The sequence below is a fragment of the Heloderma suspectum genome, chromosome 1 (assembly GCF_057233095.1).
Source record: "Heloderma suspectum isolate Gila_16-S chromosome 1, 16-S_ref, whole genome shotgun sequence".
NCBI lineage: Eukaryota > Metazoa > Chordata > Lepidosauria > Squamata > Helodermatidae > Heloderma > Heloderma suspectum.
In genome coordinates this window covers 216,472,954-216,497,539 of record NC_139458.1, presented here as the reverse complement: position 1 = coordinate 216,497,539, position 24,586 = coordinate 216,472,954, and the positions used below count along the sequence as shown (strand labels likewise).

The window sequence follows — 24,586 nt, the reverse complement described above, 5'->3', positions numbered from 1 at the left end:
GTGAGAGAGTTTAATGACTTTGAGGCTGAAAGACTAGTGATACCAGTGTACAATCTCCTGCAGGTATACCTTTTAGTCTTTCATTACTTCTAATCTTTGAGCCAAAGATTCCATAGCTAATGCAAAAATTAAAGAAGGACCATCCTTGACTTGTCCTTCTGAAAAGGATGATTTCCTTCTTTATAAAGTGAGTTACTGCAAGGGTCTAAGAGTTCAGGTTTACAAAGGGCTGCAGAAACGTCAGCTGCAAGGAGCTTGAACAGAAGTAGTACAAAGCATTTTAACAAGAATTACAAGAATATGAGGTCTCCCCTTCATAAACCAGTGACAGCAGCTAAACCCCGCCATCTAGCAATCAGTGTGATTTACAGGACAGTTAACGAGAAGTAGAAAAAGCAGAGATGGAGTGAATAGTCCAGTCACAGGGGCCATCAGTAGCAGGGAAGAAAGAAATCTCTTCTCCCTTTTTCTCTACTTTTTTTTGTATTATTTGAATTAGGTAAATTGGGAATCAGCAAGTGGTGGGCTCTGTTTAAAATCTGCCCCACTGGGGATGGGGTAATACTGCCCTGCCCTCCACTCCACGCTGCAAACCCAAAAGAAAAAGAGTGGTATGGAGGAAATGAGAGCCTGTGGAAATGGAACTACCCAACAGGCTCCGGGGGGCGAGGAAATCGTTATGGCTCTGGGACTCTGGAAAAACCAGGTTACTCAGTAGTGACATAAATATATCCATTATAAACCCAAACACTGAGAGAAAATGAAAATATACACTAGATATTATCTTTCTATTCTTTATCCCCAGAGTGACCCATAATGCTTTTCTAGTACTATGTTTTCTTCCCCACTCTCTGTCAACCGTGAAGTTTAAATGCTTTAGGATAGGAATAGGGAATCTGGTGCTCTCCAGATATTTTTGACTACAGCTCCCATAGTCCCTCATCATTGGCCATGCCAGCTGGGACTGATGTGAGTTGTAGTCCAAAACATCTGGAGGGTACCAGGTGCCTACCCATGATTTAGACAAACAAGAAAATAATAAGGGAAACACAGAAATTAAAATGTCATAAGTTGTTATTATTAGCAATCCAAAAATATAAGAAGGGCCAACCTCCTCCACTCATTCCTAGACCCTAATAATCTCTTCCCCACAAGCATCCATTTCTCTGCCCTAGCTAGCGCACCTCCCCTCTTACTGAGCAATTGACGCTTCTGATTAATCCAATCCTTACACACACACACACACACACACACACACACCTAATCATATCTGCCATCAAATTTTCTGCCAGCATCACAGGCCACAGATAAATCACTCCATATCACAAGATGTAGGATGCACTGGATGGAAGCCAGTGGTCACGGTTCAGGTGGGTGTCAATGACACTGGAAAATGTAACTGAACCTCGCGCGCACACACTGATTGAAGAAGAAATCCTTTCCCTTCATCTACGTGCTACCTCTTTAACTCTGCCTTCTCCTAAACACCATCAATAATCCCCAAATGTGCATATCCAGCCTGATATTGCAATTATCTCGCACTGGGATATCCAGCTTCTCAGGGACCACTCTATTGGCCAGACAGCAGTGCGGGATATGGGGGTATATCTTCGCTCCACAGTCTGCCCCACAGAGGGTGATCATGCTGCATGATAAAGCTGGCAACATATTGCACTGAGGGCTTTCCTGTAATGGAGCACCTGCACTCAGGCACAGCATTGCATACAGGCTTCATAGAAAACCAACCAGAGGTTAACATGTGAAATATCTTTAGTTCTTGAAACTTAGACACATGTTTGTTTTCATGATGAGTGAAAGGGTGAACAGTCTTTCTCCCATACCTTTATTAACATTTGGGAGGGCTTCTAGGGGGCAGATAAAATTGGCTTGGAAAATAAAATTGCTTTTTGTGGAGTGGGGGCGCAATCTGCCCCAGGGGAGCCCAGACACCAGCTGGCCTTCTCTGATCCAGCTGATTTTCAGTGAGTTGCAGACAATTAACTGAGCAAGCACATATAGCATGGGACATGTATTATCAGTTATACAATTTACAGTATTTTGCCTTCTAACTGCAATTCATTTCATAGGCCTCTAGGCACTTCAATAACGCAAACAATTAATAATAATTGTAACAGAAGAACCACATTGCAGCCAGCAGAGATGCAGGGCACAGCCGGGAAGTTGCCACTGTGTGTTTGGTCGCATTTAAGCACCGCTGAGAGATCTAAAGTGAAGCTTGTGTCACAGGGGGTTATTTTCAAGCTGGAAACAGTTCTGCAGCAGAGGTGGAACAACATGTACATCGTGGAGGCGGGAGAGAAGTGGAATGGTGACTGGAAACAGCTGGCTTCAGGGGTAGCATAAAAGTGCCAAGTCCCATTTCCATCACTCAGTTGCCTGATGTGGTATTCAGGAGTATCCCCTTAGCCGAAGTCACAATACATTTGCATTTCCTCTCAGCATATGCACGAATGCAGAGTGCCAAGATGGACTATGTTTATATATTTCTGTCTTTACTTTCACTCCCTGGTCTCCCCAGCATCTCCTCCTCCAGTACCTGTGCATGGCTCTTTTGGAATGTTTAGGAGAGGCTCCAAACACCATATAAGTGAGAGCAATGGCACAACTTTGAACCCTACGGGGGTGGAGAGATTAAACTGGTTCCATTCCACAGTCCCTAGAATCCCTCAGCCTTGAAGTGGAAAACAACAAGATCGAGTGTTGGGATGAGTGGGAAATTCACTCCATTGAAGGTTTTAAAAAACAGATTTACCCAATTCACACTTCCTGGACCCAAAGAGAATTTGTGGTCAGAAACCCTTACATTTCTGAGCTTGTGATGTGCTCCGCAAAATACACACCATATGTTCAACAGCATGCGCACATTAAAAAAATACGCAATTAAAAATGCATACATTTCCAAAATTCGCACATACATGCTTTAGTCAATGAGAGCAGAGCATGCATCTGAAAATGTGTAAGTTTAAAAATGTCCACAAAAATGCACACATTAAGGCATATGATAATGCATTCATTACAAAAAATGCATGCAAATTTCTATGGGTTTGGGGGTTTTGTTAAGACTGCAAGCTCATGAAGAAGTGGGATGGAAGAAGTTTGACCTCAAAAGACCGACAATCCCAGCAAGGCCAAGATTGACAGATCTGTCCATCACTACTTGAGTGTAAGTTCCACTCTCAAGCAGGAAGGTCGTTCAACCAAAGAGGCCATAGTAAGAACAGTACTAGTCTGAACAATTAAATGTGTAAGTTAAAACTGATGTTTAATGTTTAATAGGCATGACGTGTGTGCGTATACACACATGTGCACTATGTGTGTTAAATCAATAGTGTAAGAAAAAGGTGGGCTATCATCACAACCCTTCCCTACCTCTTTTTGTGAGCTGGCAGTGACTACAGTCCTATTCCGGCATTCCCTATCTCTGTTGATAGGAGGAGGAGTGTGTCAGCCCCCCCCCCCCCGCATCACTCTTGTCTCCCTCTACACATGGAAGGAGACTTTACAGAGGACAGCCTCCTCTGTAGTGGGAGCTCTCCATGCGATCCGGAACACTGGAACATGGTGCTCCTCCTCTCCATTTTATCCTCACAACCACCCCATGAGGTAGGTTAGGCTGAGAGTCAGTGACTGGCCCAAACTTACCCAGTGAGCTTCATGGCCGAGTGGAGATTAGAACTGGGATCACCCCAGTCCTAGTCCAGCACTCTTGATCTGCATGTCTGATGCAACTGCCAAAAAGTAACATCGGTATCAGTGCTCAGCGATGCTTAGGGATGTCAGAGAATTCCGCCACGGATCTCGGTGAGGCCGAACGCACTGGCATTCGGCCCCCTGAAATCCATGGCGGAACGAAGGACACCTACCTGCTGCCATTCGCGCTGCTTTGCGAATGGTGGCTGTGTCCGCCATTCGCTTCTTCATTATAGCCACGATAGGCTACGTAAATACTTACGCAGCCTATCACGGCTAACGCAGGAACGCCATTTGCGTCCCTGCGGAAGCTGTGATAGGCTGCGTAAGTATTTACGTAGCCTATCATGGCAAAAAAAAAGGGAACACAAATGGTGGCAGCTACAGCGGCCGCCATTTGTGTTCCTTTTTTTTTTTCCCGTGATAGCCTACGTAAATATTTATGTAGTCTATTATGGCAAAAGAGAGGGGCACAAATGGCATAGCGGCCACCATTTGCTACGTAAATTTGCTACGTAAGAGAGGGGCACAAATGGCATAGCGGCCACCATTTGCATTTGCTACATAATAGGCTACATAAATATTTACATAGCCTATCACGGCCAAAAAAAAAAGGGAACACAACTGGCAGCCGCCATAGCCACCGCCATTTGCGTTCGCTGTTTTGTTTTTGCTGTGATAGGCTACATAAATATTTACGTAGCCTATCACAGCAAAATACAGGGACGCAAATGGCGGCGGCTATGGCCGCTGCCATTTGCATCCCTGTGCAGGCTGCCCAGCAGCCAGATGTCCAGCTGCAGGTGGCCCCGGCCGGCAGCTCCGTGGAATCACCGCAGAGTGGAGCCAGCCAGAGAGAATTTGGGGGGAGGGACGGAGTGCCTCCCCCCCCACCGCAAATGTCACCCTTTGAAAAGGTAAGTGACTTTCGTACATCCCTAGTGATGCTAGCAGTTCACCTCTCCCAACCTGGATATTCACATGGAATGTGCCCTTCCCTCAGCTCATGATGGGCTTACGGACTACCCTACCACCATGAAAAAGGCAAAGAGAGAGAAAACAAAAACAAATTTCAATTCCACAATAACATATTGAATCCTTTTATGAGACCAACTTCTACACAGATCTTACTGGCCAGTGAAAAAAGCTAATTCTACTAACATCACCAATCACTGTGTGCAATAAAAGAAAAGCTACTGTGTAAATCCACCCATAGTAAAGTAGTTTGATTTTTTTTAAGTAAACCCAGAAATATCTTGACTGTATCTAATGAAATTAGTGGGAGATACTGGTTTGTTTCAACCACAATAAGTGTAAATGCATGTAATCAATTGCTCTGAGCTAAATCAGAAAGACAATAAAACAAGACATGGACTTTAGAGGGAAATTAGCCCACAGATATGTGAAACTGCAAATAATCTACTGCAACCTTTCTTCCATAGTCAGTTACGCTTCTGCTTAGCTAAAACTCCAGCTGACTTTCCAGGTGAAATGAAAACTACTCAATTAAAAATTTACAGATTGTCAAAGGAGCAGAACAAAGATTAGATGAAAGCCCTTTTCATAACAATAATCTGAACCTTTCTGTCAAGTTTCTTCCTTGCCCTGCCTGCATTTTTGCATATTGTGAGTTTGTGGTGCCCTCCTGTGGCTGTACTGCCAAAACCCATAAGCATATAGAACAAAAAATGGGCTAAAGGAATGGCGCAGACATTCAACAAGGAAGTTTTGCTGGCCTCATAAAATACAAAAAGAGAATGACCACATCAGCAAAGCACAGAGATTTATAAACAGGCTTGATCTTCAGTGTGCTGCTATGCATTGTGCTTTATTTTATACAGTCACGTTACAGAACGAAGGCATGAATTTATATTTAAATGCCTCTATAATCATAGCTTTCCAAAGAGAGAAAGGGAAGTAAGTCATACTGCAATATATAGGTATTTTCCAGTATAGAAAGTCAGGAAGTAGACTTCATCTTTCCATGCTGGAATTCTGTGCTAAAAGAATACACATACTATGAGAAACCACAAATTCTGCACTTAAAAATAAATAGATTATTGCTATTTATAACTGACACTATCCAGTGGGTCAGAGCCAGTAGCAACCATTTTCTTAAAAAGAAAAAGCTACAACTCCATCACTATCCCTAAATGTCCCGTAATCTAAGTACCTAACAGCGATGACTTGGGAAAAACATAGGAGGCAAACAGACTTGGGAAAAACATAGGAGGCAAACACTGTATAGCATTTAAATGATAAATTAAAAAACAGACCAGAAGCACAGTTTCTTTCCACCCTTGCTCCTATTCTTTCTCACACATTTATCTCCACTCATTCGATAGCACTCACCATCTTAGCATACACACACACAAATGCGCACAGATCTCCTTATTTTTCTTCCAGGTTCAGAAAGTTCCATTCGCATCTTTAAACCATAAGCCAAAAGGCAGATGTAATGCAAATATAAAGTGGATCTGATATTTATTTATTTATTTATTTATTTATTTATTTGACTTCTATACCATCATTCCACAATGAATACACAAACTGGTGCACAACAAATCCCATCAGCAAGCATTCACTGTCAGCCACCAGGTGATCCAATCCCTCGTTCTGGATTTTGACAATAGGGAGAGGAGCCCAGTACTGACCATAGGCCAGGAGACTCTACACTTGAGGAAGCTCCAGGGTAGGACAGCCAATCCCAGGGAAACGCTCAATGATGCTGGAGGAGATCTGTCTCCACCTCGTTCGACTGTAATCAACTGCATGAACTACTGAGTCCAAGTTCTCAGAAGGCTGGTGGGGAGGAGGAAAAGGAAGGAAGAAGCCAACAACCAAAGGCTGACATGGGACCACTAGAAGAGGAGCATCAACCAAATGCCACCAGTGATCTGGTGTCTGCTCCCCTGCCTTCCTAAAAGCTAGTAGACTAGACTTGCTCTCTCCCTGCAGATCTTGGCTGCCCTCTGCTGGTGGCTTCTGCTGGAACAAACAAGCCAAGACTGTCGTTCAGTTCAGCCATCTTGGGTCCCAAATTGGTTCTCTATACCAGGGGTTCCCAACCTTTTCGGGTTGGTGGGCACATCTAGAATTTTCAGAGAGTGGCAGGGGTGCTCTCACAAAATGGCTACCATAGGGGGGCTGCCAATTTATAAAATGGCTGCTATGGTGGGCCTGGCTGGTCACAAAACACTGGTTTCCCAGAAGGCAAACTGACGAGATGAAAAGAAAAGTAACTCGTCCAAGAATGTAAGTACAAGGCATGGTGTCTGAGCTCCAAAACACAAAAAACACTGTTTTGAAACCAAATGAAGATGGCCCTTAAGAGCAGCACTTTATCTTGCAGTAAAACAGTCTCCCAGCATTTTTTTTAAATAAAATGCTTTAATTTTTTTTTAAAATTAAGAAATAAAATAAAAAATCAGGAAGGACAGGGAGTCTGATGAACAGCAGGGTAAGTGTCCACAGGTACATTGATGCTTATGGGCACCACATGAGAGACCCCAGAGAGACTGACTCCAACAACTGTGACTTAACAATGAGGTAGAAAGTCTTCTTTTTGTCAAGGCTAAAAATCTTTCCTATGATTGTCTGCTGGTGGTTGCCTCATAGAGCTACTAATTATCTACCAGTGATCCCAATCAGAAGCTCTGAGTGTTTTCCGCTGGCATCTAATCAAAGCCAGGATTTTCAGTCTTTCTTTCTTTCTTTTTTAACTGGGTGAGCCTCAGTTTTCTAGGGAGAGGTTTCTGTCACCTCCTCCACCTCTCATCACTTCTGCAACAGGCTGAATCTTGGAAGACCAACTAATCCCCTCTGATCTGTTCTTGTTTAGACCGTCCACTCCTATAATTGTTTCTACAGCTGACCTGGAAGAGTGAAAAGTTCTAACTACTAAGAAGCAACTTCTTCTATAGTAACATCCCATGCTTCTGCAAACGTTTCTGCCCTCTCCTCTTAAATGACTTTGCCTGCACAAATGGGAAGGGTTCCTGTGCTGCAGGGTTCAAACTGGGAGCCCTGCAGATCAGGCCCTGAAGGGTAAAGAAGCACCCGAGGTAAGGATGCAGATGATGCTATGGACTGAGGTGAGGGTTGGAAAAGGACAGGACAGGAAAGGAGCAGGAGCCAAGAGAAAGGTGGGCCACAGTCAGCTGGGAAGAGACATTAGGGTAGGAGCTCAACCTACCCACTCACCTACGGCCTGTCTTTATGGCCATATTCCATATGCATGCCCACCACTGGTGGACATCTCTCTCGTACAAACATTAAAAATGGATATGCCTGGAAGTGGTTTGTTTGATACACCAAGACTTTCATTGGGTGAAGCAACCACCTGACAGTTGGAATAACCATATGAAGAGTATAATGTACTAAGCTCTTTTTAAAAGAAAGGAATTTGGCAGTCTTACCTATTAAGACCTTTCAAGTTCTTCTCCATGTTCACAATGTCCTGCATTTTATAGATGAACCATTTATCAATGGCTGTAAGTTTATGGATATCTTCAACAGAGATGTTGTCATTCAAGGCCTGTCAAAAAGAGATATTGATTAGTCATAGTTCACTGGGCAAAGAAATGGATTCACAAGTATCCAATTAGCTGAAAATCTGCAGTAGGTATTTCCAACATTGGGCCAAGCTCCTTTAGCACCTTCTCACTCAGACAGCTTCCAACAGCAGATTATATGGGCTGCATTTTAATTGAGATTGAGCCAAAACAATTTATTTAATTCTCACTTTGCTTTCACTGTTGTTGTAAACCACCTTTTCTTTTTTAAATGTTCTTTTCCGTGTCCCTTTGAAATTGTGTATATTCTCTATCCAAGTTCTGGACACTAGAAAGAACTGTTCAGAAGCCCCCAGAGGCTGAGTTTTAAGATTGAAGGCCCTCCCTGCCACTGGTCCATATGAATGGATGCGCTCAGGCATAATTTTGACCATTCACATGGAGCAAAAGGGGGTTGCAAAATAATATCAAGGGACTGTCTCTCTAGAGTTCAATTTAGTCAGGTAAGTGAGCTTGCCAAAGCTTGTCAGACAAGCTCAGAGATTACCCATTCTTCTTGCTCCCTGAGCTGTCCCCTGTGGCCTAACTCAAGGACTGCACAGTTCACATACGTCTTAAAAACCAGTCTCGGGCGGCTTTTCCATAGCTTCATCTGACCTATGATTAGTGTCCAGGGGTTAGGTGAAAAGGAGAGAGAAACACTGTCAGCCTGCAGCAATTTGCTTAGATGGTCAGTGAAAGGCTCTCCAACCCCCCTTCATGAACAAGCAGACGATGTGAAAACGAAGCTCAGGAAAATTAAACACAGCTCTTTGAATCTTACAAGAATCCAGCCTTCAGATGCACTTTACCATTGTTCATGGAACCCTGTGGTCCTGTGGTAGCTCATCAGGAGTTCAAGATGACCAGTCATAGCAGACAAACTTCCTTGGAAAGCTTGCTTGCTCCCCACTGCTGATGGTCTTCCACAGCGCATGACTGCAGAGAAGTGCTGGGTATGAAACGTGCACACTTTTGGACAGGACTGGCCCTACCATTATGCAGAGTGAGGAGGCTGCCTCAGGCAGCAGGTGTCATGAAAGGGCAGCAAATTGTTTGTTACTTAATGTATTATTGTTGTTGTTGTTGTTGTTGAACTTTTATTGCCAAGGAGAGGTGCTTGTGGGGTTTTCTGCCTCAAGTGCATCCCTCTTGACCATTCAGGTCTACACACCTGCTGTTGACATCAGTATGTTTCTCCTTGTGAAGGCTTGTGTACCTAAAATAAGCTATAGTTTCCTTTCAAATGAGAAAATCACATGCATTTATACAAATGCCTTTTTTCCAACATAAAACGCTGAGTTGCTGAGAGGACAAAACCAATGATGCAGCTTACACTGTATATGATTGCCCACTCATAAATCTTTGAGCCAGGCATTATGGTACAAAAAACATGCTACAATGTCCCCTAGTAGTAAAGGAACTTTAGGACAAATGAGACAGAGAAGGATATCCATTATATAAACTAAAGTAGTCTGAGTCTCAATGAATGAGACATAGCGCTTATCAAAAGCTAGGTTCTAGCCTATCCTCTACCATGACAAGAAAATTTTCTATGTGCAAGGATTTTTTGTTGTTTAAGGAGGAGCATTCCCTCACCTACACCTGCACCCTGAAGTTGCATAGCCCAAACAGAGTTATCAATTTTACCATAGGCGACAAGGATTTAGGAATATAGGAAGCTGCCTTATGCTGAGTTGGATGTTTGGCAAACACAGTATTGTTGACACTGACTGATAGTGGCTCTACACAATTTTAGGCAGGTGTTTTTCCAGTCCTACCTGAGGATTGAACCTGGGATCTTCTGTATGCAAAGCATGTACTCTACCACAGAATTATGGCCCCTCCCTTCTGGCATGAGCTCCTGTGGCCAATACCCTACTTCATCAAATACATGAAATGAAGTAAAACTCTTTGTCATTTGACTCAGCAGTTCACATATTCCATTATCCTCAGCATCTCTACTCTTGCCTCCTTTTTCGAGTAGCAAAAAAGGCAGTATGAGAGAGGTTGTTGCTATGAGTGTCTTTCAAATTCAAATATTCATAACTCTTCTCAGCCCAACCCCCCAAAATAAAGACGTACTGAGGAGAGTGAGGGTTAAAGAAGGACTTTTGACAAGACTCACAACATGACTTAACAAGGATTTGCACTAATAGGAATAAATTGTCCATTCTTTAAGTGTCAGAAAAATGTTTTGAGATTTGTGACCAGCACAGTTTCAGCTGTCTGAGCTATATTTTAACAAGTAAAGAAAGATGACATTTTAAAAAAGAAAAGAATCTAAGGCACATTTGAATAATTTCATATTCTGGAACAATCAGTGTCTATTCTCTTTAGACTGAAGAATATTAGGGATGAGGCAACAAAAAGACCTTATATAATTGAGTAGGGAATCTGAGGGTTCAGGGTGAGGAAAGAATGCCAACTCACATTCCTGTGAGGGAAAAGTAGCAGCAGCCTTGTTGTTCCTACCTCTTAATAAGGGAAGATTTAATGTAAGGCTGTCACCATGTCTACCTATGACCCTATATGTACACAAAAAATTAAAGGAGAAAGTGGTGGAATTTGTCAAATTTGAGCATTTGAAGAGAATTTTGTCAAATGGCTACTTTGGCACTTGCGGTTTTATACTAAAAGAAGAGTTCTGCTATTGTCAAGCAGTTTCTACAAGGGAATATCCCATTATCTTAGTTTAGCCCACAGTAATAAATCAGCAGCACCTCCAAAAAAGTATGTTTGGTCCCCCTGCTCAAAAAGGTACAGACTGCGTAGTATGGAAGAACCTAATGCTGATCTTCCTGAAAAAGTGTGGATGCTTTGCAAATTAATTTGCAGATTAAAAGAACTGCCTCATCTGGCTGGTAGCAACCAGAAAAACTGAAAATATGCTACTTCTGACCCTTTCAAAATCACTAGTGCAAGTAAGGAGATTATAACAACTATTCATATAGAGCAGATGAGATTGGATCATCTCCTTTCTAGAACAGTACCTTGGCCATTGCATGCACTCTTGTGCTGGAGGCTTCAGCCAGCTCTTTCCTCAGATCCACGTTAGCGGGCCAGTCTTTGTTCATTGGTAGGCATGACGTGAAGCCGTCCACCGTGGGGTGACACATTCGTAAGGCCTTCTGAAAGCTTTCTTCAAAGGTGCGCCCAATAGCCATAACCTACAATAAGGAAAGCCAGTTTATTAGCATGCACAGAAGATGCTTCTCTCTGTTTCGGAGTTTCTCAAACCCTCTAGAAGCATAACTTAAAAGAAAATATCAGGCAGAGCGACTCACGGACCTCACACAGTCTCAAGATGCAAAAGAAATCTAGGCTGCAGGAGACCACAGCAGGTTTTACAGCCACCACAAGAGGGGCCCCCTGGAATTTATACCATTGCTTCATGAATAAACAAACCAAACACAAAGGAGAAGGCACATTGTCTCCTGGATTCTGTCTCCTGCATGTATTGTTGTTTGTTCATTCAATTACACATGTCCTGCCTCATTCTCTGCTTGAGGCTGCTTACAAGTTCCGAAACAATGAAACAATCCAAGCATGTGAAATGTAAATAAATAATGAAATAATTAAAAATACAGCAAATGATGCAGAAATAGACCACAAAAATACAATTACTTTGTAATCCTCAAAAGCTAAAGGGGAGATGCTCCTTCAAAATCTTACATCAGTGGAACTCTATATCTGCTATACTCAGCAAAATCTACTTTGTTTCCTAACATTTGCTGGAGATGTACCATGCTGTTAATAATGCTGATTCTGCATATGCAGTGACAATGGGTTAAAATTCAACCTTTTTGGGGGGGAAGTGGTAGATAACATTCAGTTCATTATTAGATATAGGATTTCCATGTTGCCAGAAATGATTACATTAGGTTTATTAATCATTTGTTATTCTGTGAATTATCTTAATATGGATCCTTCAAACAGCAGGTAGGAGAATCATTGCAAGAAAAATAGTCCATATTCACTAGAACGGCTAACTGTGGTCTGGTGCATTATGATCTCAAACCTATGCACTCTTACCTGGGAGGAATCCTTGTTGAACTCAGCAGGGCTTACTTATGAATAAACAGGCCTAGGAATAGGCTGCACATTTATAAATAAATTGACTGAGGGTTCAATCCTAGAGATGGAGCGAAGGAACAGATCTGTCCTACATGTTTATGTTTAATTTAGTTTTAGCATATTGTGGGGTTATACCATTTTGTATGTGTGCTGATCAGTTTCCGCCAAAAGGTTAATAGTTTAGAGGTTAAAACCTTAGTTAGAATATAGAGGTCAGCAAGTTTGACAGGAGATTATAAAGTTCAACAGAAGGTCAGAGGAAGAGAAAAAGAATTTTTTTAACACAGGAAATAGAAACTTAGTTTGTGGAAATTAACAAGAAACTACCCTCCTGGTTGATTGGAATTGAGGAGAGAAAAAAACAATTTTAAGAGATAAAACTCTAAGGCAAAAAGGCAGAGGGGTAGAGAAGAAAAAAGAAGAGAGTGAGAAGGAAGGAAGGAAGGAAGGAAGGAAGGGGAAGGGAAGAAAGAGTCAGAGCTGTTGGAACTGGAGAACTGATTGAGAGAGCTGGACTAATAACAACAAAATACTGCTTGGAATGGACCTGGATAAGACAGGGACACAGTGTAGTTAGGTTAGCTTGATGTGTTAGGTTAGCTGGATGCGTTTATCCCTGGTAGTTTTATTAACCTATTGCTCACGTGGGGGAGGTTATGATGTGTGTGTGTGTGTGTGTGTGTGTGTGTCCATTCAGATGTAAAACTTTTTTCTATTGACATTTTTCTTCAATAAAATTTGAACGTTGTTATTTGAAATCTTGCGGTCCCTTTTTTTGGATTACCCACCTTACGTCTAATAGCCAACCCTCACAGTACCTAAAGTAGATACCTGAGACCCAGCGGGTTTTTGGTGGAGACAACCAGAGGCGGAAAAGATATCCACTTGGTGGCAATGGAAAGGCCACAGGAAGGGAAGGACAAAAAAAGAGTGTGGGCACACTATTTTGCTTGCTTTCCCTTTCACTCACAGAACAGGGCACGTACGTGACAGCCAGTCAAAGGCCAGCTGACATCTCTAGATGTCCAGGAAGCTGTGGGTGGACCCAAGACAGAATAAAATACACATATATAGATAGTGTCTTGTGAATAAAAGGTCATGATAGTGAAGTACAGTGGCTAAGAGACTGAGCTATGATAAATCCGGAAATACCTAGTTCATCATGCTTCTGCCAGGAACACACTAAGTGGCCTTGGTCATGCCACCCACTCTGAGCCTCAGTCCCCCATCTGAAATATGGGGACAATAATACTGACTATCTTATGACAAGATAATATATGTAAAATACTTTGAACACTCTGAAATGCTACAACTATATTATTATTATTATTATTATTATTATTATTATTTATTAATCTACATCCTCAACATCCGAGCACCCTATGGTTAAAACATGGAGGGCGCAATCCTATCCAATGCAGGGCAAGAGCAGCACGGAGGGGATCTTCCCCTCTGTGCTTCAGCCGACCTGCATTCACAGCTAGACAGCCGGTTTCAGCTGTCTAGCCACAGGAAGTTAGAGCGGGGGGAGGCGACACCAGACAACACATAGGAAGTGTCAGAAGGCACATCTGCCCTCTCCGCCCCCAGGAACGCCCCGTTTTCGCTGCTCCCATTCCTCTTACAAGCACAGAGCACAGGGCCGATCCACACTGCCTACAAGGCTGCGCAGGAGCAGGTGGAGGAGTGCAGGCTCTGAGGTGCAGCCACTGACTAGTGGCTCTGAGTGCAGCTGCTGACTAGCGGCCATAGGATCATGCCCTTAATGGGCTTAAGAGCATTTTGAGAAACAGTGCGGGAAATCCTCAGACTCACCTCACCCACACTCTTCATGGAGCTGCCAATCTTGCTGGAGGCACCTTGAAAGCGGTCAAGGTCCCAGCGGGGAACCTTGGTTACTATGTAGTCCAAGCTAGGCTCAAAACAGGCAGTTGTCTTTCCTGATACTACATTCTCGATTTCTGGTAAGGGGATCCCAAGGGCTATTTTGGCTGCAATAAATGCCAAAGGGTACCTGGCATCAAAGACAAAGGGAAACGTTTTCAACGTGGCAGAAATCTACTGTAAATCACAAGGACGTGTTTAATCCTTTTGTGAAGATATACCGCCTTGTGGAGCATTAATTCATTAACAAGAAGCAGCTTGCTTAAAACTCCTATTGTCACATCCACCAATCCCTCCACACACACCTTCTTCCTCTATATTGGTAACTGGGGGGCAATAACCTGGTGCTATTCTTTATGAGGACAGATTTGGCCTTTGGGCCCCCACCTGCTATAATGTAATGACTGATAAGCGGTAGGCTGACACTTTTCCTGGTTTTAATCAGAAAATGGTGGTGAAAGGGAATCTTGGATATTCCTTGGTAATTGCCTGTAATCATCTATAGAGAGCAACTCTTACCTCACATTCTGAGAAACATCGAGAAGAGACTATAGAGGCTTTCTAGCAACAAAAGCCCGTTTGGCTGTTTAGAAGGTAGTCCACTTAATTCCATAGAATTCTTCATGAAAGGAAGCATATGGAATGAGGCAATATGGGGCCTGCTCCCAGAGGAACTAATTTTCCATTAAATCCATGGAAGGCAGTACTCTACATCTTGCAATGGAAGTATACAAGATGGTCTTTTGTTTCAAAGCTATGTTGATATGATTGCTAGTCTGTATGCAACATACTAGCCTCAGACCCCTCCAGATGCTATGGTTCACCAAGGATTACTAGACAGCTATTACTGAACTAGGGGATTGATACTGAGCCCACAAGTGATTTGAATTATGGACCAATGGGCAGGAGGCCCTATTACTTTTATTTATATGCCAGGCCTTATACACTCGATAGATGCTGTTGGAGTGATTCTGCTGTTTGTCAGCACTCAAAAGACCTAGCTCATGTTACTAGTAAACTATGATTTAGCCAACAAAGAAGAAAAAACTAGCAATACCATTTTCTTCAAATTAGTGGAGAGATCTTAAATAACTCTATAGTTGAAACAATATGCCGACATTGGAAGTATTCTCTGAAACAGACCTTTTCAGCTTATCTCACTAACAGCTTTTGTATTTCCAAATGCTTCCCTTGCATCTTTTGCCCAGTACTTCTCCCAGTACTGTTTCTTGCCTTACCCTGTGGCCTTCGATGCTAAGGCAGAGCTTCTAGAAAGCCTAGCATTAACTTCAATTATGCAATACTCCAGAGAAGTAGGATTTAAGGCATACTGGATGTTACACTCTCCTACAATGTTCAAGTGGCGGACAACCTTGATGGTCGTTTCCCGTAGCATCTGCAGCTCTTCATTTGAGAGTGTTTGACTGGGAGCCACTACAATAGAATCTCCTATGGAAGCAAAAATGGTAAAAAGTTCTGATGGTGGTCAATTCTGATCATCAAAGACACAGCTAATCTAGTACATTATGAAAAGTACTGATTGTGCGAAAGGCTATTGATATATTTCAAATTCATCAAATATACTGGATTTAGACTGACAACCCAATCCTATCCATGTTTGCTTAGAAGGAAGCATCACTGGAGTTAAATGGAATTTATTCCCTTGAAAGCGTGCTTAAGGTTGCAAGCTAAATCAATAATTGTATATGATACAATTAAACAGAATATAAATAGATCATAAAATATTAAGCAGAAATGATGCTAAAATTTGTCATATTTGTATTTTAAATAGAGACATTTTATTAAAAAAAAATACCCCATGTTTTCAACTCATCTTGAATTCTACATGTTTGTGATGAGCTGGATTCAACATCTGTGCTGCAACAAGCAGCTGCATTCTATATTTGTATAAGAGTCGGTCCATTGAGTTTGAGCACCAAACCAATGTTTAATTCCTTTTTATACATATGCAGCTCTCTGCAAGTTTATTTTATTCTATAAACTAGGGATGTGAAACAGATTTGGCTGAAGCCTGAGACGAATCAAGCGCCTTCAGACAATTTGGGGGCTAATCAGCCATGGCAGCCCAACTTCGAACAATACCTTTAAACTTTTTCAAGCATCAAAGGTTAATATCACAGTGATCTAAGCAAACCTACCTGTATGAACTCCCATTGCATCAACATTTTCCATATTGCAGACAGTAACACAGTTGTCAGCTGCATCTCTTACAACTTCATACTCGATCTCTTTCCACCCTACTACTGACTTTTCCACAAGAACTTGATTGGTCATTGCAAATGCCTTGAGGGTTAAAGAGAAGAGATCAAAAGAAATTTTTTATTAAGCAGGTACAGCTGAATTCTGGAAGACCTATGTTTCCTGCTAATTGGTTTGTATACAAACAGTTCCTGCCAAAGTCCCACTCCCAGTGGTGAGAGGAGCCAAGTGAGAGCGATGCATGGATGAGCATACAGCCCGTTCAGGGTAAGCCAGAATTCTGGTTTATTGTGTGTGAATGTAGCCTGTAAGTTTAGGTTTTATGAGAATGATTTAGCAGATATTACTTGGTTCTCTATTAGCAAGACATTGATCCCGCTAAAGAAGGTTTCAACAGATGTCATTGGTCATTCTGAATGGTTGATTAGAAGAAAATTCCATATGAGCTGTGAGGGTGTATTTTTAGTGGGGAGAGCATAGAAGAGCTTCCCCCATTATTTGTTGAGGTATCTTTACAAGGGCTTAGGTTATAAACATTGAGAGCACCTCTTACTGAGCATTACATATTGGCCAACTCCACAAAAAAAACTGAATTCCCTCTTACTAATTTAGATAGCAATGTCACAGCAAAGGTTGTTTTTTGGCAGCATATGCACAGCAGAAACATGTTGAAATTAATGTAGTGGATTGTTTTAATGACAAATATGTGTATGTGTTTGTCATTTTTCCAAACTGTAATTGTGTTATAACGTATGGTCTAAACAAATGAACCTATTACTCTACTATAATAATTAACACATATATATTAGTAATCGTTTGCTATCCCATTTCCTTTTCCCTGATACATTTAGGGTGGGTCAGGAAACCCAGAAGAAAAAAGATAAAGATTGTTGTGGGCATAGAAAAAAATAAGTTTCTGTCCCTTACATTGTTGGATCTACAATTTAGATCTTTTTTTTCTAGGGCATATGGCCATATAGAACACTCTTTAGTGAGAAGCATAATTGCTTTCTATTAAAGTGATAATTGGCCATATGTCCACAAGAGTTCCATCAACATTAATGAAGCAAAACCAATGTATCCAAGGCTTAAAAGAGGATTCTGGGAATGGGAATTAAGCCATGCCCACCAGATTTTGTTAAGCTCAGCGCTGCTTATAGTTTTAGCATAAGTTTAGAATTCTAAAAATAAGGTTTGCAGTTAATAATCGCTCCAAATTCACGATATTGTAGCAGCCACTAGTTTAGATGGCTTTTAACAAGGGGTGAACAAATGGGGGGGGGGTTTTTAAGTCTATCAATGGCAACTAGGCAGAAGGGCTAAATGGAAACTCCATATACAGAGGCAGTATACCTCTGAATACCAAATGCTGGAGACAAACAACAGAGGAAAAACTTCACCTTCCTGGCCCGTTGATCTTTCCAGAGGTATCTGGATGGCCACCTCTGGAGACAGAATGCTGAGCTAGATGGACCCTGTTTCTGAGCACAGCAATGGTTATGCTGGTATATGCCAAAAGAAGGACAACATACACATTGAGTTAACGCGGTACTTTTATTGTTAGCCTGCTCCCTCTGAGGAACTGATATAAAATATAAAATGATAAGTAAATAAAGCTGTCTAAAACAGATATAATCAACTAACTCAATCAAGACAAGAAAGACATACAGCCCATCCAGAAGATGCTCAAAGCTCAGGTGTTTGTATGTTTCTGGTGCAGGGCTGTGTAGCAGATCAAGGACATCCCCTCTCTCTGTAGCCTTGCCGGGTGATCAGCCTGCAAACAGTATAGTCAGCAGCATGGGAGCCACCTGAGTGTCATGTGAACCAATGCTGTAGGCGTATATTTATGAATAATGCAAAGGCATGAATGGCAATGACTGGGTGGGTCCTTTCCACAGTACTGGCACCCAAGGTGGTTAGAGGAGAAAACAGCTGGATACATGATTACAATTCGGCTATGCTCACACTGGAAACTGATCTAGAACTGCAGGGGGGCGGGGGCGCGGAATCAGCTTCTAAATGCTTTCAGTTTTTAAGGACAGTGACATGGGCCATGTAATAAATTAAGGATCGTTTCCGAGGAGAGAGGTTACAATGACTGAAAATGTCTAAGCACTGTTCAATTCAAAGGAACCACTAGAGCACAATCCTATTGGCTCAGACCACCCATCACAGACAGCCTGTGCTCTCTTCCGTCCCGTTCTTGGTGCATTGCTGTCTTTCAACCCAACACAGGACACATCTGTGTAACATTTCCCCTCCTGATTTGTTTCGGAGAGCAAAGAAAATATAGGGCATTATATTTCATTTCGACCCAAATTGCTAAATCATTTGCTCAAATTAAGAGCCATTTCTGACAAATTTTTTGCAGCCATACACCATGTCACTTTAACCATTCACATTATCCAATTCAATAGAAAGCAATATGAAGGCGGATCATTAAAGAACATCAAGATGTTTTTTCCTTAGGAAAGAAAAGCTAACAGTCTACAGAACCACACAAATCTATCCTTGAAATGGGAATGTGTTCATGTGCTATGGCCTTGGCTAAGATTGGGCAGCTTGGTGTATTATTATTATTATTATTATTATTATTATTATTATTAATCGCATTTGGGGTGATTTCTGGTGACCCAGATGCTCAGGTGGTAGATATACCATGTTTTCCTTTCTGAATCCAGCAGCAAAAACTTCTATCTATTACTCTTGTCTCCTTTGTATGTACCTTTATAGCATTACTCTCATGTCTCCAACTGTGGTAGAGCAGATAGTGATCAAAGACAGGACCTTTTTAATCATAGTACCCCATTTATGGAACTCCCTTTCCAGAGAAGTTCATCTGGAACCATTTTTCTTTTCTGCTTTGGGTGAAAAGCAGTTAATTTGCCCAGGCCTTTCCTGCTTATGTTGAATTTTATATTAGATTTTTTAAACTTTTGTAGATCTTGGCTTGTGATATACGTTCCATGGGGACTGCATATTGTCACCCTGCTTATTTAACTTATATGCAGAGTACATCATGAGAAATGCCGGGTTGGATGAATCACAGGTCGGAATTAAGATTGCTGGGAGAATTATCAACAACCTCCGATATGCAGGCGATACCACCCTAATGGTAGAAAGCAAAGAGGATCTAAAGAGCCTGTTGTTGAGGGTGAAAGAGGAGAGTGCAAAAGCTGGTTTGAAACTCAACATTAAGAAAACTAAGATCATGTCATCTGGCCCTATCACTTCCTGGCATATAGAAGGGGAAGAAATGGAAGCAGAGACAGATTTTACTTTCTTGGGCTCCAAGATCACCGCAGACGGTGACTGTAGCCATGAAATTAAAAGACGCTTGCTCCTGGGGAGGAAAGCTATGGCAAACCTAGACAGCATAGTAAGAAGCAGAGACATCACCTTGCCGACAAAGGTCTGTCTAATCAAAGCTATGGTTTTCCCAGTAGTAACATATGGCTGTGAGACTTGGACTATAAGGAAGGCTGAGCACCGAAGAATTGATGCTTTCGAACTGTGGTGCTGGAGAAGACTCTTACGAGTTCCCTGGACTGCAAGGAGGTCAAATCAGTCCATCCTAAAGGAAATCAACCCTGAGTGCTCATTGGAAGGACAGATCCTGAAGCTGAAGCTCAAATATTTTGGCCACCTAATGCGAAGAGAAAACTCTCTGGAAAAGACCCTGATGCTGGGAAAGACTGAAGGCAAAAGGAGAAGGGGACGGCAGAGGATGAGATGGCTAGATAGCATCACGGATGCAATGAATATGAACTTGAGCAAGCTCCAGGAGAGAGCGCAGGACAGGAAGGCCTGGAGTGCTATGGTCCATGGGGTCACGAAGAGTCGGACACGACTGAACGACTGAACAACAACAGATCTTGGCTATTATGCTATTTTCTTTTCTTTTCTGCTGTGGGTGAAAAGCAGTTAATTTGCCCAGGCCTTTCCTGCTTATGTTGAATTTTATGTTAGATTTTTAAAACTTTGGTAGATCTTGGCTGTGATGCTATTTTCTACTGTGGTACAGTCTTCTAACTTCTTCGCTTGTCTTTTTTTTTAATTGATGATTATTGTTTTTATTGAATGCATTGGTTTTATATAAGCTGCTCTAGGATACTTGTTTGCTGAAGAACAGGGTGCAAATATCTAAAATATGTAAGTTAAGGAAGGGGAGGTAGAATGCGTTGTCAACAGATCCTCAAGGAAGAGGAAATACTAATCAGCAATAGTTTATAATACTCTTCTATTCCAATTCCAAATCAGTAAGTAACTGAAATTGTCCTCTCCCCTTACATAAAAGGGAGGTAAGAAGGGTACCTCTGGTCATAGTAGGATATCTGGCCTATTTCAGTCTGGTCATGGCCAGTACACAGATTCCAGATTAAAATGTGTGTTTGCCTTGAATAGACCTCTGGATTCCAGGTCAAGACTGATGGAATAAACAGTGATATCACTAGTACCAGCTTTTATACACTCATTTATTTATTAAATTTATATCCTGCCTTTCCACTAGAAATAGTGCTCAAGGAGGCTAACAATAATAAAATACAGAATTATAATTAAAACATAAAAATAAATCAATTAAAAACACCGTAACACATCAATAGAAAAAGAAATAAACGGCTCCCACCAGTTAAAACTGTCTTCAGCAAGCAAGTCAGCTTAAAAGCCAAAGATCTGTCTGAATGAGGATGCCTTTGCCTGCTGGCAGAAGGAGAACTGAGATAGGGCTTGCCTGGCCTCCCCTGGGAGACAATTCCAGAGCCTGGGAGCAGCCATCAAGATGACCCATTATCAGGAGCACCTTGGCGGCCTCTCTCAGTAGATTCCAATAGCCAACTCAAGACACAGACAAAAGGATTTCTTTTCAAAGCATTAATCCTTTTACAACTAATGACTCTTTCAGATGCTAATCACCAGCGACTAAAGCAAGGAACAGCAGAGTGGCCTAAGCTTCAAGTAGGCAGTTGATCCCCATTTGAAAGAGAGTCACTTGAAGACCCAGAACTTATGGGCTAGGGAGAGATCCTCCCTCTTTCCCTTGGGTCCATGGGAGGTGGCCGTTGCTTGCGTGCCAAATGGGCGCTAGACCTCCTTTCCACGCCCTCCGTTGCTCGTCGCTCTTTGCGTCTGCGTCGAGCATCTAAGAAGCCCCCCTCCCGCACTCCCTCACTACCAGGGTCACTACATATCTCAGGAATGCCAGCAGGAGGAAGCTCTGCCAGGTGCTGCACCTGTGAGGGATAAGCTGGCTCCTCTCCCATGGATTGTTCCTCCTCCTCAGAATCAGAACTGCTCTGGGGCTCTCTGGGCTCATTTTCCACCCTGACATCCATTCCCACCAAAGGGGCCTGTCTGAAGGATCTTCAAACCCGGGCAGGCTCCTATGGGAGAATGTGGTCTTTGGCCATTCAGTGCACGAGCAGCCAGTTGGGCTATGTAAGGACCTATCAGTAAAGGAGTTACTGGCAGAGACCCTTTCCACAGGTGCTAGAGGAGGAAGAACCACAAGGACCACGATACCTACATCCCTTGCTGCCAAGGAGCTTTCCTTGCTCACGTTCTCAGACACTGATGACTCCCCACCCAAGATATTCCCGCAGCTCAGAGAACCCTACCTTCACCTTCCCAGAGGTAGCAGAAGGCCTCACCACCCCACCAGAGACGACAACTCAAGAACACAGTGCAGCCCCCCAATGTTATTTGCTCCACATCAGATAAAATACATATTGTAGATGTAACTGTGCTAAGGCAGATTGTCTGCATATTTTATGGTCTTTTTGTATCATTCAGAAACGCTGGAAAAAATATTGGTTCAAATTTTTAAAAATTACTGGATACTGCTGATCCCTTCAAAATATTATTTGATTATTTACAAGATGAAGTGGAAATAGGCAATCTAGATTTGGTGCTGAATTTGCTAGTGGCAGCTAAAATACCTACAACAGCATACTGGGGTGGGGGCAGGGAACAGACGCTTAAAAGGATATGGGATGTTGCATTACTTTCTAAATTAATGTATTTTCTAGAAATTATTTTGAAAAGCCAACAGTTTGTTTGTTTGTTTGTTTATTTATTGCATTTATATCCCGCCTTTTTTCCTCTTGCAAGGAACCCAAGGCGGCTTACATTATCCTCTTCCTCCTCTCCATTTTATCCTCACAACAACAACCCTGTGAGGTAGGTTGGGCTGAGAGTCTGTGACGGGCCCAAAGTCACCCTGTGAGCTTCCGTGGCTGAGTGGGACTAGAACCTGGATCTCCCTACTCCTAGTCCAACGCTCTAGCCACTACACCACACTGGCTCAGATAAGAGGTTTCCCCCACCCTAAAGACAGGGTTATGTTTCTGAATATTAATTTCAAGGATAAATTACTTTTTCCCCCTCAGTGTTATAATTTACAGATTTGTTTTCTTATTTAGATTTATGGTGGTGCCTTTTGTATTTTTCCTGAATAAAAAAGTTAAGTTTTGTTTTGGTTTTTTGAAGGAAGGAAGGAAGGAAGGAAGGAAGGAAGGAAGGAAGGAAGGGCACAGGCCAGCTTCTTTAACTGAATACAGAGTGGCTCCAGTGAGGTAAGATCTAGGACAGACATCTTCCCACAGGGCTACCTCAGCCTTTACCAGGCTCTAGACCAGTCTGAAAACAACATTCCAGGTTACAGGCTCTCTGACCGAGGTTTGGCTAATCTTGCCTATGGCTCCCACAGCATGCCAGCCAAGGTGCTGACTTCAGACTTCCACTGCACGGGGTGTCTACTCAACTGCCTGCCTGCTAAGCGCTAAACCCCATCCCTGCTTGGTTTCCCAGCCTTACCCCTCTGCCCCTGCATAATGGCTCCTGTGCGAGCACCAGATGGGCACAGAAGTACCACTGAAGAGCGGCCACAACAATACCTTGGTCCCGAGATCCAGCAGCTGCTCCTTGTCAAGACATAACCCTGATCCTAGTCCCCCCAAGGCATATGCAGAGCGTATCATGATGGGGTAGCCAATTTTTTCTGCTGCTTCTAAAGCATCTTCTACCTAGAGTGATAAAAGAACAATAGACAATGACACAACAATAATGAAGATTGTGAACATGTCTAAATCTGTCTGCACCTATCAACGTCATTAGAATTTATTTATTTTATTATTTATTATTTAATTTATTAATCGCCCATCTGGCTGGTCACCCAGCCACTCTGGGCGATGTACAACATACAATAAAATAAAATTCTACAATAAAAACATTTTCTAAAATACCCTAACCCACCCCAAATGCCTGCCTGAACAGCCACGTTTTTAATGCACGACGGAAGCTCATTAAAGAGGGGGCATGACGGAGTTCCCTAGGGAGGGAGTTCCACAGAGTGGGGGCCACTACAGAAAAGGCCCTCTCCCTCGTCCCCACCAGTCTAGCTGTCCTGGCTGATGGGACAGAGAGAAGGCCATCCGAGGCTGATCTTGTTAAGCGGCCTGACTGGTGTTGCTGGAGGCGCTCCTTAAGATAGGCTGGGCCGGAACCATATAGGGTTTTAAAGGTCAAAACCAACACCCTGAATTTGGCCCGGAAAACAACTGGTAACCAGTGCAACTCCTTCAGCACTGGAGTGATGTGATCTCGCCGGCGGCTGCCTTTAATCAGGCGAGCCGCCGCGTTCTGTACCAGCTGCAGCTTCCGAACCGTCTTCAAGGGTAACCCCACGTAGAGCGCATTACAGTAGTCTAAACGAGAGGAGACCAGGGCATGTACTACCGATGGGAGCAGATGGTCGGGAAGGAAGGGGCGCAACCGCCGTATCAGATGGAGTTGATACAGCGCTGTCCGGCTCACAGCTGATACCTGAGCCTCCATGGACAGCTGGGAGTCCAAAATGACCCCCAGGCTGCGGACCTGGTCTTTCAAGGGTAGCCGTACCCCATTCAACACCAGGTCAACATCCCCTAGCCTCCTCTTGTCTCCCACCAAAAGTACCTCGGTCTTGTCAGGGTTCAGCTTTAGCCTATTCCTCCCCATCCAGCCACTCACCGTCTCCAGACATTTGGACAGGGATTCTACGGCCAACCTTGGTGAAGATTTGAATGAGAGGTAGAGCTGCGTGTCATCCGCATATTGATGACACTGCACCCCAAACCTCCTGATGATAGCCCCCAGCGGCT

General features: G+C 42.8%; 1 protein-coding gene across 4 annotated transcripts in view; it reads right to left on the bottom strand.

The window, feature by feature from the left end:
* CPS1 (carbamoyl-phosphate synthase 1) overlaps positions 1-24,586 on the bottom strand; it is a 182,065-nt gene that overhangs the window by 81,937 nt on the left and 75,542 nt on the right. For all 4 annotated transcript variants that reach the window (XM_084830024.1, XM_084830030.1, XM_084830043.1 and 1 more), the window contains 6 exons: positions 23,342-23,470; positions 16,385-16,529; positions 15,464-15,674; positions 14,157-14,355; positions 11,258-11,434; positions 8,130-8,248 (listed from right to left, as the gene is read on the bottom strand). In XM_084830024.1, coding sequence (XP_084686150.1) covers positions 8,130-8,248; positions 11,258-11,434; positions 14,157-14,355; positions 15,464-15,674; positions 16,385-16,529; positions 23,342-23,470 — 980 coding nt within the window. The remainder of the gene's footprint in view (positions 1-8,129; positions 8,249-11,257; positions 11,435-14,156; positions 14,356-15,463; positions 15,675-16,384; positions 16,530-23,341; positions 23,471-24,586) is intronic.